The sequence below is a fragment of the Carassius carassius genome, chromosome 48 (genome assembly GCF_963082965.1).
Source record: "Carassius carassius chromosome 48, fCarCar2.1, whole genome shotgun sequence".
Taxonomy (NCBI): Eukaryota; Metazoa; Chordata; class Actinopteri; order Cypriniformes; family Cyprinidae; genus Carassius; species Carassius carassius.
This window is the reverse complement of record NC_081802.1, coordinates 15278202-15290456: the sequence shown is the minus strand read 5'-3', so window position 1 is coordinate 15290456 and position 12255 is coordinate 15278202. Positions and strand designations below refer to the sequence as shown.

Sequence of the window (12255 nt, the reverse complement as noted above, 5' to 3'; positions counted from 1 at the left end):
TGCTTTAAAGGAAGCACCTACTGCACCTTGATCAGTGCAAATGACAAACACAGAACATGCTAACTTAGCATTTAATAAAATGTATTGCAATATAAACATATATCACAGTTCAAATATTGGATTGGGTACTGGTGGATCATATAAAATGACACTATGAAGCCTTCATGTATGTTATAATATTAACCTTGATCCAATTTGGTATTTATGATGCATACAAAACATATGGGGAAAGCATGTTATTATGTGTGAGTGTGTTTATATATATATATATATATATATATATATATTCTGCATTTAAGAGTACTGTATAGTCCCTTTCACACTGCGATTCCGGAAAATACACGGGTAATGTGTCCCGGCAATTGTTCCCGGGTCGCTAGATTTTGCACTTTCACACTGCCAGTGATTACCTGGAATATGTGCGTGCTTTCACACACAACCCGTAAAGGTCCCATAATGACACGTGACATCAGGGCGTGACCTGTAATGTACGAGTCGAAAACGTTAACCATGTTAACTTTCAGTGAAGCTGGCGAACGATCTCAGCTTCAGCATGGAAAGTGAGGAACTAACTGATCTCTGCTTCATTACAGTTTGCACGTTTTTTCGTCGCGAACGTTGATCTTTCCTTCAAAACACCTGGTAAAAGAGTCACGCGATAACGTGCGTCATCACTACGACACGCCCTTTAGGGCATTAGTTCTGCCTTTTGATCAATCCCAGGACGTGTTTACGTTCACACAGAAGGCGACCCGCCAATGTTCTGGCAATTTTACGGATCCAATGTGCAGTGTGAAAGAGGCTTATGTAGGATTGACACCGAGTGGTTGAGCTAGGTTTAACAAACCAAAACAGAGGCCATGTCCACACGAAGCCAGAGCTTTCCCCATCCAATCTTTTTTTCCCCATCATTTCAAGAAATATCTGCATCCACACGAAACCACAAAACGATGTAGGCTATACATGCCAGACCACCATGTGGCGCTGTAATTCTACCAAAGAGATACAGAAGAAAACTTGGACTATGCGCATAAACCTTCAGAACATGGAACAATACATTTATTAATCTGTGTCAATGTTAGTTAATAAAAAGACAGTCAGTGTCTGACTAGGGGCAAGACATGAGCTGATGACGTCATCGTTTCAGAAAATATACGGATCGTCAGCCCAGACAAAACGGAACAGTGATTTTTTCAAATTTATCCACGCTGGGACCCGTTTTAAAAAAATTATCGGTTTCACTCTCCTAAAACGTCGGATCTGTTTGGACAAAATGCCTATATGATACAAAATGTATGTGTATACAGCGAAATACAGCGTGTCTCCATGTGGACGGGGCCTGACATTCCTGCATGGAGGCACATTTTCAAAGGAAAACATTTTCAAAGTGCGTTCCTCATTTGGACGTCACACTCATGGTCTTCGCGATCAAAAGTGACCGGACACCTAAAATGTAACTTCTTTTCTTCAGTAAATTAATCTAATATATTTTTGTTCAAGAATATATTTTATTTTGTATTTTGAGAGAATTTGATGTTACTAATTAATATTTATTCAATAATTTTTGCATTATTACTACATTCAAACCTGAACACAGAAATACATTTTGTCACACAAAACATTACAATTCTATGAAAATCTTTTTTTTTTTTTTACAAAAATGAACAAGAATGCTTTATCAGAGCTTATCCCTTTTGTGTCTGTTCTGATTTTAACCTCTTATTTCAGTCTTCTGACTCATTTTGGTTATATGGTTATGGCCATACCAATTCATTTGAGTACATATAAATTTGTATGTGTGTGTGTCTGGGAGTGTGTGTAAGTAAGTGTGTGTGAGTAGATGCATTTGTTTCACACTCTTGATGTTTTGAAGTGTAACCCCTTCCTTGCTGTTCACTGTTTTACTGCACTGTAGTCGAATTATTGATATTATTTACATAGTTGCAGTGTTACAGTCATACCAGGTAATAGGTGTGTGTGTATGTGCGTGCGTGTGTGAGTTGGTGTGTAGATTTAGCATGTTTTAGAGTTTCACCCCTTCATTGCTGTGCAATTCTTTTCTGCATTGTGGGGGATTTGTAGATTGTACGCACAAATTTTTTTTTTTTTTTCATTTGCCAAACTTTTCAATGGTCGGTCATTTTTAGCCATGAGCCATGAGTGTGACAATTTGGTTTTTTTTTTTTACAACCACTTAGCTTTTTCGAATCATGCCCTGATTTTTGTGTGTTCACATACCAAGTGCCATAAAAGTAACCAAGTTTCATACTATTTTGGTGAAGCTCCGGTTTTTTTTAAGTGACCGAAGACCACACAAGGGATTTATATGCAAACATATTATAGTTTTTATGCTTTAGTAGAGTCAAAAATGTACATACAGCAGCTTTAAATTAATTAATTGAACATGTCACAACAACATAAACACACTACTGTAATCAGATTCATTATTTGTATAGGGTAAATCATTTATGCACATGAAGCCGCCAAAACCCTCTTCATCGCCCTCAGTCTGGAAGCTGTTGTCAGAGCTGCAGTAGATGCTGGCAGAGGGTCTGTATGACATCTCTGTGCTCATACAGGTACATCTGAGTCTCCCACAGCATGTCAACTAACACTGCGTCACTGACCTCATCCAGCATCACCTCCTGAGACAGCTGAGGACTCAACCTGAAGCACAAGGAAGGTAGGAAGTGGAAGCGAAACAAAACAAAATTTAGTAATGAAATTGAATGAAAGGTAGAAATGAAAAGAAACAAAATAAATGATTGAAAGAGGCAAGAAATTAGGTGAAATTAGGTAGAAAGGAAGGAGGGAAGGTTGGAAGTGAAAGATGGATGCAGGAAAGAATGAAGGAAGAGTGGAAAGAAGAAAGTAAAAAATGGAAGGGAGGATGGAAGGAGGGAGAGACGGAAGGAAGGACAGAAAAGAAGGGTAGGTAGGAATGAAGAAAAAAGGGAACGAAGGAAGGAAATGAATGAGAAAGGAAATTATATAAAGAGAAAAAGTTAAGGAAGGAAGGAATGGAATAGACGTATAAAAAAAATGTAGGAAACGAAATGAAATGATAGAATCGGTGGGAGACATTGGAGGTCACAAGTCAAAAAAGAATTATAGTATACAACGAACGATGTATAAAAGAAGAGAATAGATGACAGACAGAAGGAAGAGAATGTCATCATTACCTCCAGAACAGAACGGGTGCAGAGATTTACAGAAACCGCAGAATAATTGTTCAAATGAGGCTGTGAATGATGATCAGCTGCTCACAACTGACCTGTGATAGTTTATATCAGCCATCTCACACCACGCTCGGGCTCGGTCCACTGCACAACCGTCCGAGTCTGTACACTGACATAAACACAAAAATAAAAATCACGCATTTTATCAAAAATACCATTGGCATGACTCACTCCAGCCAACACTAACAAGTGACTACAACTTGCACCTAAAACAATGGTACTTTTATATAGGCAACTGGAGGTTTTTGTGAGGTTTGTACATAAACTCACACAGTCCACAAGCATCTTGCCCAGCTCTTTGACGCCAAAGAAGGTCTTGGCCAGCTCCAGTGGATTTGAAGGCCTGAAAACGTCCACAGAGTTCACTGCCACCTGAGGAGGTTTACCGGTGCCCAATGAGACAACCGCGCCTAACCTGCACACTTCTGATTCACGGCCCTGGTGGAGTGAGAAAAAGATGCACTTTTAACTAGAATACATTTACACAATTTCAACAGTGTCCAATAGATCCTAGTCAGGGCTGGCACTGGGTTTCATTTGAAGCAGAAAAACAGTTTAGTTTAGCATCTTAACATCTGCTGAAATCTTTAACCAGGGGTGCTGGCTAACATCCTGCAGAGTTCAGCTTCATCCGGCTCCACCACGCCTGTCTGGAAATTTCTAGTAAGTCTGAAGACCTTCATTTGCTGGTTCAGGTGTTTTCAATTAGGGCTAGAGCTAAACTCTGCAGGACACCAGCCCTCCAGAAACAGGTTTGGACACCCCTGTCTTAGGCCATGTGCACATGTTCACAGGTCGTTTTATAAACAGTTGTTTCTTCTTCCGTTTAAAAAAAAAAATCTCCGTCCACATGAAAATCCAAACGCACGCTATGATGCACTGTCAAGAGCATGCCAAACCAACAGGTGGCGATATAGTCTCAACCGTAAAGCCATGTTGGACAATAAGAAGCCTGAAAAAGTTTTCAGTAGGTGGAGATAAAAGCGCAGGTTCTGACGTAAAAATCCCAAAACTCCGGTTACACTGTCTACACAGTAACACTGCAACCAGTTTTTGAAAATCCTTACCCTGACAGGAGTTTTAAAAATGTTTGGTTTCAGTAACCCGGGCACAAAATGACTAGGAGGCGCTGCAGGAAAGTTTTTTTGCTTATTTTTTTGGTCAGAAGTGCGTCCTCTTGTGACCATCAGGCTTTCCTACACCCATACATTAAGCAAAATAATTTCGAGAGTAGGGCTGTGCAAAAAATCAAATGCTATTTTCATCTTGTCAGTAAAGGCACTCCTGTGATTAGTAGTATATCTCCAGCACATGCGTTCAGATCAGGTTTCAGAACAAAACCTGCCCAATTACTTCTCAAAACTAGCCCAATCGCATTTTGTTCCGGGAAATAAAATACAAATTTTTTTGGCAGGTTCCCTTGGTAAAATTATAATTTTAGGGGCTAAACATCACTTTATTTGTATTGGGGTCACTTCGACCAGCGGACATAAAAAACAACCGCAGACTTGGCAACACTGGTTGGCCTTTACTACACAGAGCCGTAGTTCACTGACAAGCCACACAAAATCGATTTCAAAATCGCAGGCGATTCTGTGTTGATTTTGAAAGCGATTCTGTGTAGCTTGTCGGTTTACTACAGCTCTGTGTAGTAAATGCCGCTCACCTAAACCAGTGTTGCCAAGTCCGTGGTTGTTTTTCATGTCCATGGGTTGAAGCGACCCCAATACCTATAACGTGATGTTTAGCCCCTAAAATGCGAATTTTACCAAGGCAACCCTGCCAAAGAACATGTATTTTAACCCCGGGACGAAATTTTTCATCGGGGAACCTCCTGGAAACGCGATTGGGCTAGTTTTGAGAAGCAAGTGGGCAGGATTTGTTTTGAAAACCTGGCAACCCTGATCTGAACGCACGTGCTGGAGATATACTTCTAATCACAGGAGCGCCTTTACTGACAAGATGCGCATGAAAATCGCATTCGCTTTTTTGCACAGCCCTATCTGACAGTTAACAATTTTAGTAGGCTACTGATCAATCATCGAACTGAAAAAAATTATGTTGGAATAAAATACAATTGAAATTAACAAAAAATCATATGATTTGGCAACATGTCATGACGCAGGAAGTGTTAAAATTAGTCCAACATGACATTATGATACATTATCATTAGGCATTAATTATGCATGGCGCATGCAGTTAAAATAGTTTTGCCATTTATGTGCTCTTAAAGTGTAATTTCTAAAAAAAGAAACTGAAAAAAGAAAATGATCAGGAGCACAAGGCAGGGAGCGACACGAAGAAGAGAAGCAGAAAAATATCAATATAAAGTTAAAAATCACAAGTTAACGATTGTATTATCTTATAAATACGGGGCCTCTTGAGCCCAGTGCTGCCACCTTGCAGACCAACTTTGAAAAATCGTACTTGGAGCAAACATTAGGTGCATTGTCTTCGGATGGTGAAAATTAACACACAAATAAATACCAAAGCATACTTTGGGCTTTAGGACACATCTGATTTTCAAAACTCATTATGAGAAATCCACTGGATTTGTTGGGATGTATGAATTCTCTGCTGAAGTTTTATATAATACTAACTAAAACCCATTTTACGAAATGTTGTTGACAATACAATGAAACGTGTTGCAGTCAATTACATTTCTAGCTAAAAGCGAGTCTTGAACAGGTCATTCTTGTGACCAAATTTGTGAATCAGACCTGTGCTTTCAGGGCTTTGTTGTACTGGTGTATTTCTGTCATGGCATCTAGTGTTGGGTTATTGGCCAGAAGCCCTCCATCCAGAAAACGACCCATTGGCCGAAAGTAAGTGGGAGCAGCTCCACTGGATCGGGCGGCACGCCAAACTAATTGCTCTGAAAGAAAGAGGAAGTGACTGAGCGAGAAAACCAAGAGAGCACAAGTTGATTAGCCTCCCACGAACAAAATAACGACCCCTTAGTTCCAACATTGGGTACGACTGTGCACCAAACAGCAGAAATCATGCATACTGTGACCTTTCTGTTCAACACACTCTCTCTCTCTCTCTCTCTCTCTCTCAAAAAACACACACACCTTCATCCGTCACCTTCCTACGCTTTCTGGAAGGTCGAGTATATCCTAATAGCAAAAGATCTTCGTCCTCCCACCCTGCAACAGTCACAATGAAGCTTTTACGCCTTATTTTGAGATTGAAGATAACTAAGAAACCCAGAGCACGAACGTATACATTTTTACCGGCACAAAGATAATTAGTGTAACGACATCCCGAGAATGAAAGTATGCAGGAGAATTACCCTTCGGCACAGTAAGGGGTTGAAATGTGGCTGTAGATGTGTACGGAGGGTCTCTTTGGAGGGCTGGTGGGTCGTAATTACGAAACAGATGCAGTTCACCAGGATGTCTGTCAGCAAGAACGCTAGTCACCATTACTCTGAGAAAAACAGAGAAGATAAATTTGTTGATAAAATACAACCCGAATTCCGGAAAAGTTGGGACGTTTTTTAAATTTTAATAAAATGGAAACTAAAAGACTTTCAAATCACATGAGCCAATATTTTATTCACAATAGAACATAGATAACATAGCAAATGTTTAAACTGAGAAAGTTTACAACTTTATGCACAAAATGAGCTCATTTCTATTTTGATTTCTGCTACAGGTCTCAAAATAGTTGGGACGGGGCATGTTTACCATGGTGTAGCATCTCCTTTTCTTTTCAAAACAGTTTGAAGACGTCTGGGCATTGAGGCTATGAGTTGCTGGAGTTTTGCTGTTGGAATTTGGTCCCATATTTGCCTTATATAGATTTCCAGCTGCTGAAGAGTTTGTGGTCGTCTTTGACGTATTTTTCGTTTAATGATGCGCCAAATGTTCTCTATAGGTAAAAGATCTGGACTGCAGGCAGGCCAGGTTAGCACCCGGACTCTTCTACGACGAAGCCATGCTGTTGTTATAGCTGCAGTATGTGGTTTTGCATTGTCCTGCTGAAATAAACAAGGCCTTCCCTGAAATAGACGTTGTTTGGAGGGAAGCATATGTTGCTCTAAAACCTTTATATACCTTTCAGCATTCACAGAGCCTTCCAAAACATGCAAGCTGCCCATACCGTATGCACTTATGCACCCCCATACCTTAAGAGATGCTGGCTTTTGAACTGAACGCTGATAACATGCTGGAAGGTCTCCCTCCTCTTTAGCCCGGAGGACACGGCGTCCGTGATTTCCAACAAGAATGTCAAATTTGGACTCGTCTGACCATAAAACACTATTCCACTTTGAAATAGTCCATTTTAAATGAGCCTTGGCCCACAGGACACGACGGCGCTTCTGGACCATGTTCACATATGGCTTCCTTTTTGCATGATATAGCTTTAGTTGGCATCTGCTGATGGCACGGCGGATTGTGTTTACCGACAGTGGTTTCTGAAAGTATTCCTGGGCCCATTTAGTAATGTCATTGACACAATCATGCCGATGAGTGATGCAGTGACGTCTGAGAGCCCGAAGACCACGGGCATCCAATAAAGGTCTCCGGCCTTGTCCCTTACGCACAGAGATTTCTCCAGTTTCTCTGAATCTTTTGATGATGTTATGCACTGTAGATGATGAGATTTGCAAAGCCTTTGCAATTTGACGTTGAGGAACATTGTTTTTAAAGTTATCCACAATTTTTTTACGCAGTCTTTCACAGATTGGAGAGCCTCTGCCCATCTTTACTTCTGAGAGACTCTGCTTCTCTAAGACAAAGCTTTTATAGCTAATCATGTTACAGACCTGATATCAATTAACTTAATCACTAGATGTTCTCCCAGCTGAATCTTTTCAAAACTGCTTGCTTTTTTAGCCATTTGTTGCCCCCGTGCCAACTTTTTTGAGACCTGTAGCAGGCATTAAATTTTAAATGAGCTAATTAAGTGGATAAAAGTGTAAAATTTCTCAGTTTAAACATTTGCTATGTTATCTATGTTCTATTGTGAATAAAATATTGGCTCATGTGATTTGAAATTCCTTTAGTTTTCATTTTATTAAAATTTAAAAAACGTCCCAACTTTTCCGGAATTCGGGTTGTAATAATAATAAGATAAAATAAAGTTGGTGTTCTTTCAGTAATGCAATGTGAAAGAGTAAAGGCTATAGTTGCTAGGGCATTACAAAGGAGTACTTGGGAGTTGATAAGGGGTGTTGAGAGTTGTCAAAAAAAGACTTTATAAGTGGTTGCATTGCTAGGGTGTACTGGGCTGTTGCTAAGGCATAGCTAGGAAATTTTGAGTGTTTGCTATGTTATTCTAGGTCAGGGGTCAGCAACCCACGGCTCTTTCATGCCTCCATGGTGGCACCCTGCAGTGGCGGGCGCTCTAGCACAAAGTCCAAAACAGACTCAAAGAAGTAGTAATAACTTATAACACGCCAGGAAACCCCTAATATTGACAAAGACATCCAACTATTGCTGTAGCTAAGCTGAAAAACAAGCATAAACCACAACTGATGAAACATGAAGACAATAAATGATTGCGACAATATATGGTATGTGTGTTTTTAAAGTCTTCTCCAGTTAAGTATATGAATGAAACAGTGCTAACTGACATAGTATTTATTACAGCGCATAAGCTATTAGCCTTATTCTGTGATTAAAATGGAAAGCGTGTTTGTAGTATATAAACTAAGTAACTGTTCACTCAAGTCACGAATCGATTCACAATTTTGATTTCACGATTAAATTGGCCTATTAAAAAAAAAAAACATTCAGAAGAAGGGTGTTGCTAGGTTAGTATGGTTGGTGGTGTGTTCAGGGTCATCACTGAGACATTTCTAAGTAGTTCTGGGTGGTTGCTATAGTAGGGCATTGCTAGGGTGTTCAAGTTTGTTTCTAGGGCATTGGAAATTCTAGCTAGGTTATTTGCTAGGCTTTGGGTGGCTGTTAGGGTGTTCTGAGTCTTTGCAAGGGCATAGCTAAGAAGTTATGTTTGCTAGCCAGTTGTTAGGGTGTTTTGGGTGGTTTTAAGGATATTGCTATGATGTTGTGAACGGACGCATGGGCATTTAGGCTGATTGCCAGAACATTGGCAGTAAGGACATTGCTAGATTCTTAAATTCAGAGGGGTTTCTAAGGAGTTATTAGGGCATTTCGAGTGGTTTCAAGGAAATTGCTTGGTTCAGAATCGTCACACTTGTATTTTGGGAGGTTATTAAGCTGTTGTTGATCTGAGTGGATTGATCTGAATTGCTTGGGCATTCTGGTGATTGATAGGGGATTGCTAGGCAGTTGTTTTTATGTTGTGTTGTTGCTAGATAATAAGTGGGTGGGTGTTTTCATGCTGTTTGGTTATGTTAAAATCCCAAACCTTAAATAGAAGTACCTTGGGTGAGTGACATCCGTCATCTTGGTATTTTCTCCAAACTCATTTTTGAGAAATTCCTCCAGAGGGCCAGACTCATATGGCCGAGAACCTTTAAATACCTGTTCCTTCATCCTGAAGTACAGACAGCGCAGATATTCCATTGATTTACCTGCTCACAAATACAACAAACACAATTATACTGACGCATGTACACACAGTCGACAAAAACATATTTTATAATTATATATCAAAGATCATTCTGTTCTGGATGCTGATTGGTCAGTGTGATGTTATAAATAGTAAATACTACATCAAATACCATGTATAATAGCTAGGGCCAGTATGCCACCAGTGCTAGTCCCAGACACCCAGTCAAAGAGTTCCCTGATGGGCCGTCCTGCTTCTTTCTCCAAAGCGATCAACATCTGGATCAGAACCAGTCCCTTTATTCCACCACCATCTAGACACAGCAATCGGTCCATTCTTGAGAAAAAGAAAAGCAAGTGAGCAATCAATCCAGTGTAGGCTGGTTCACATCAATGTTGAATGTATGTGACATACTTCTTGCTTCCTGTCTGGAGCCCATCGACCTCTGCAAATCCACGACTCATGGCCGTGACAGCTGCCGCCACGTGCATGATGTCATCAAACCCTTTGGACCAATTATGGGGAAGAAATGAGAGCAGCGATGGCACAACTGATGGCAGGTTGACTCTATCATAGATTTGCAATACCTAGAGACCGCTGTTGCAATAAGTGTGATACAAAAGCATGGCCGCCGTCAAACTGAAAAGGTCAAGATCCACCCGTAAAAACACATGCAAGTGATGATGCAACAAGCACCATGCTTTATCAGCATTCTCAAATGTGAAACACTACCCTCTGTTGTCTCGCCGGTTTGCATCATAGGCTGTACACTGTCATGGCATTTATAGATGTGTAATTATAGTAGACTGGTGAGTGATTGTTTGAGTTCAACCCAAAATGTTGACCTTTCCAAGATGGCAGCTGCTACTGACAAATCTGAATGAGTCAAACGGGGCATCTAGGTATGCAAATCTGGTTTTTATGACCAAAGGAAGCTTTAACAAAAAAATAAAATAAATAACAAAAAAAGTGTGCCAAAATATACTTATTATTTTACTGAATATTTCAGCATTTTTCCACTAATTAGAGTGTCTTGCTGTTAGCTTAGCAGCATGCTAACGCCAGAACATTATTAAAATCAATTCGTGAGATGAGTGCTCTTCATGTGAGGAACTCCATTTGCATAACGCAAGAGCTGCTGCCAATGTAGAACGTTCCAAATCGGCCACTCATCAGCCTATGTAGGCAGTAGCTAACCAGGTTTTGGTTTTGGTTTTGGAACAAAGTCACACTTGTTCCTCTGAACACTGCTGAAATAACAACATAAAATAACAACAGAAGACGACTGAAGGAAAGAGGTTAAAAACACTGGCGGGAAAGCAGAAAGTTTGGAGGCGGGGGCTTTACCTATGCCAGGAGGCGGAGCTTTGTTGACACTGAGGACAGGGCTGTTGAGGGAGGGGGGGTTGCACCGCTCGGCCCCTACACTACACAGCATGTTCAAGAGCACCTTACGGTTGGGACCTTCAGCAGAAGCGCAGGGTTAGACACACACATGCCGTCACACACACACGGAAGAAAGAAAGAGTATGTGTTAACTGAATGCATGAATGACAAAACAAAAGAGCATGACATTTCATTCTTGTAGTCAAAAACTTACAGTAGATATGCAAAAACTATCACGACACGCAGGCTGTTACATGCAATCACAAGAATTTCTACAACCAATCAAAACATCAGGAACTATCAGACAGCTTCTGCCATTTTTTTCCAGTCGAGTCTAAAACTTTTTGTGTATAATAAAAAAAAAATAATACATACATATTTTTTTAATAAATAAATGTATATATTTAAAATAAAGTAAATCAATTTACTCATAAATGTATTTTTCACAGAAAAACAATTTTTTATTTAAAATTGTAATGAATTAAAAAAATTTTTGAACAAAAATATATTGCTTAAAATAAATAAACAAATGAGAATAACAATAAAAATAATGTTATGCTTGCATGCAAACCCCTCAAAAGATGTCATGCAGCAGCACACTTAAACAAAGGGCTCAGGGACACTGTGCAACCAGAAACTGAAGAGCTTGAATACACTGGTGACTGTTCTGCTAGCCTTCAACTGGGTGTCAAATCTCACATCTCTCTCACCCTTGCTGGTACGGGCTGCGATGAGTCCCGGTGTCTCTCCCAGGTCATTGTGAACTTCGACATCTGCTCCAAACACCATGAGAGCTTTGATCAGGTCCATGTGGTCCAACTGAGGGACCAGAGGTTACAGCATACAAGAAAAAAAACTGAAAAAAGTGCTCTCTATACCAACAATTTCTGTTAACTTTCAAAAATCTATATATATATTCAGTCAACTAGAGTGTGATTACAGTTGTCTTTAATTCTCCTTTTTATCCTTTAAAGAGTGTCACACTGTTCCAACAAAAGTGGTTTTATTTAATTTTTAATAACCGTGTTTTATTTTTAGTCATCATGCAATATATACAAACTTTCATAAATTAATACACATAGATACATATTAATAATAAATAAAAAATAATTTTGTAATACTAAAATTCTTTACACAAACACAC

At 39.7% G+C, this 12255-nt stretch overlaps 1 protein-coding gene across 2 annotated transcripts in view; it reads right to left on the bottom strand.

The window, feature by feature from the left end:
- Positions 1-2321: 2321 nt before the first annotated feature.
- The window catches only part of LOC132131587 (85/88 kDa calcium-independent phospholipase A2-like), a 22256-nt gene continuing 12322 nt past the window's right edge, over positions 2322-12255 (bottom strand). Inside the window, exons 8-18 of one of the 2 annotated variants that reach the window (XM_059543650.1) lie at positions 11822-11930; positions 11073-11189; positions 10140-10230; positions 9898-10061; positions 9597-9747; positions 6535-6671; positions 6314-6388; positions 5960-6114; positions 3510-3677; positions 3275-3348; positions 2322-2667 (exon numbers count right to left, since the gene is read on the bottom strand). In XM_059543650.1, coding sequence (XP_059399633.1) covers positions 2523-2667; positions 3275-3348; positions 3510-3677; positions 5960-6114; positions 6314-6388; positions 6535-6671; positions 9597-9747; positions 9898-10061; positions 10140-10230; positions 11073-11189; positions 11822-11930 — 1386 coding nt within the window. In that variant the 3' untranslated portion in view covers positions 2322-2522. The remainder of the gene's footprint in view (positions 2668-3274; positions 3349-3509; positions 3678-5959; positions 6115-6313; positions 6389-6534; positions 6672-9596; positions 9748-9897; positions 10062-10139; positions 10231-11072; positions 11190-11821; positions 11931-12255) is intronic. The other variant, XM_059543651.1, reaches the window with a different exon arrangement.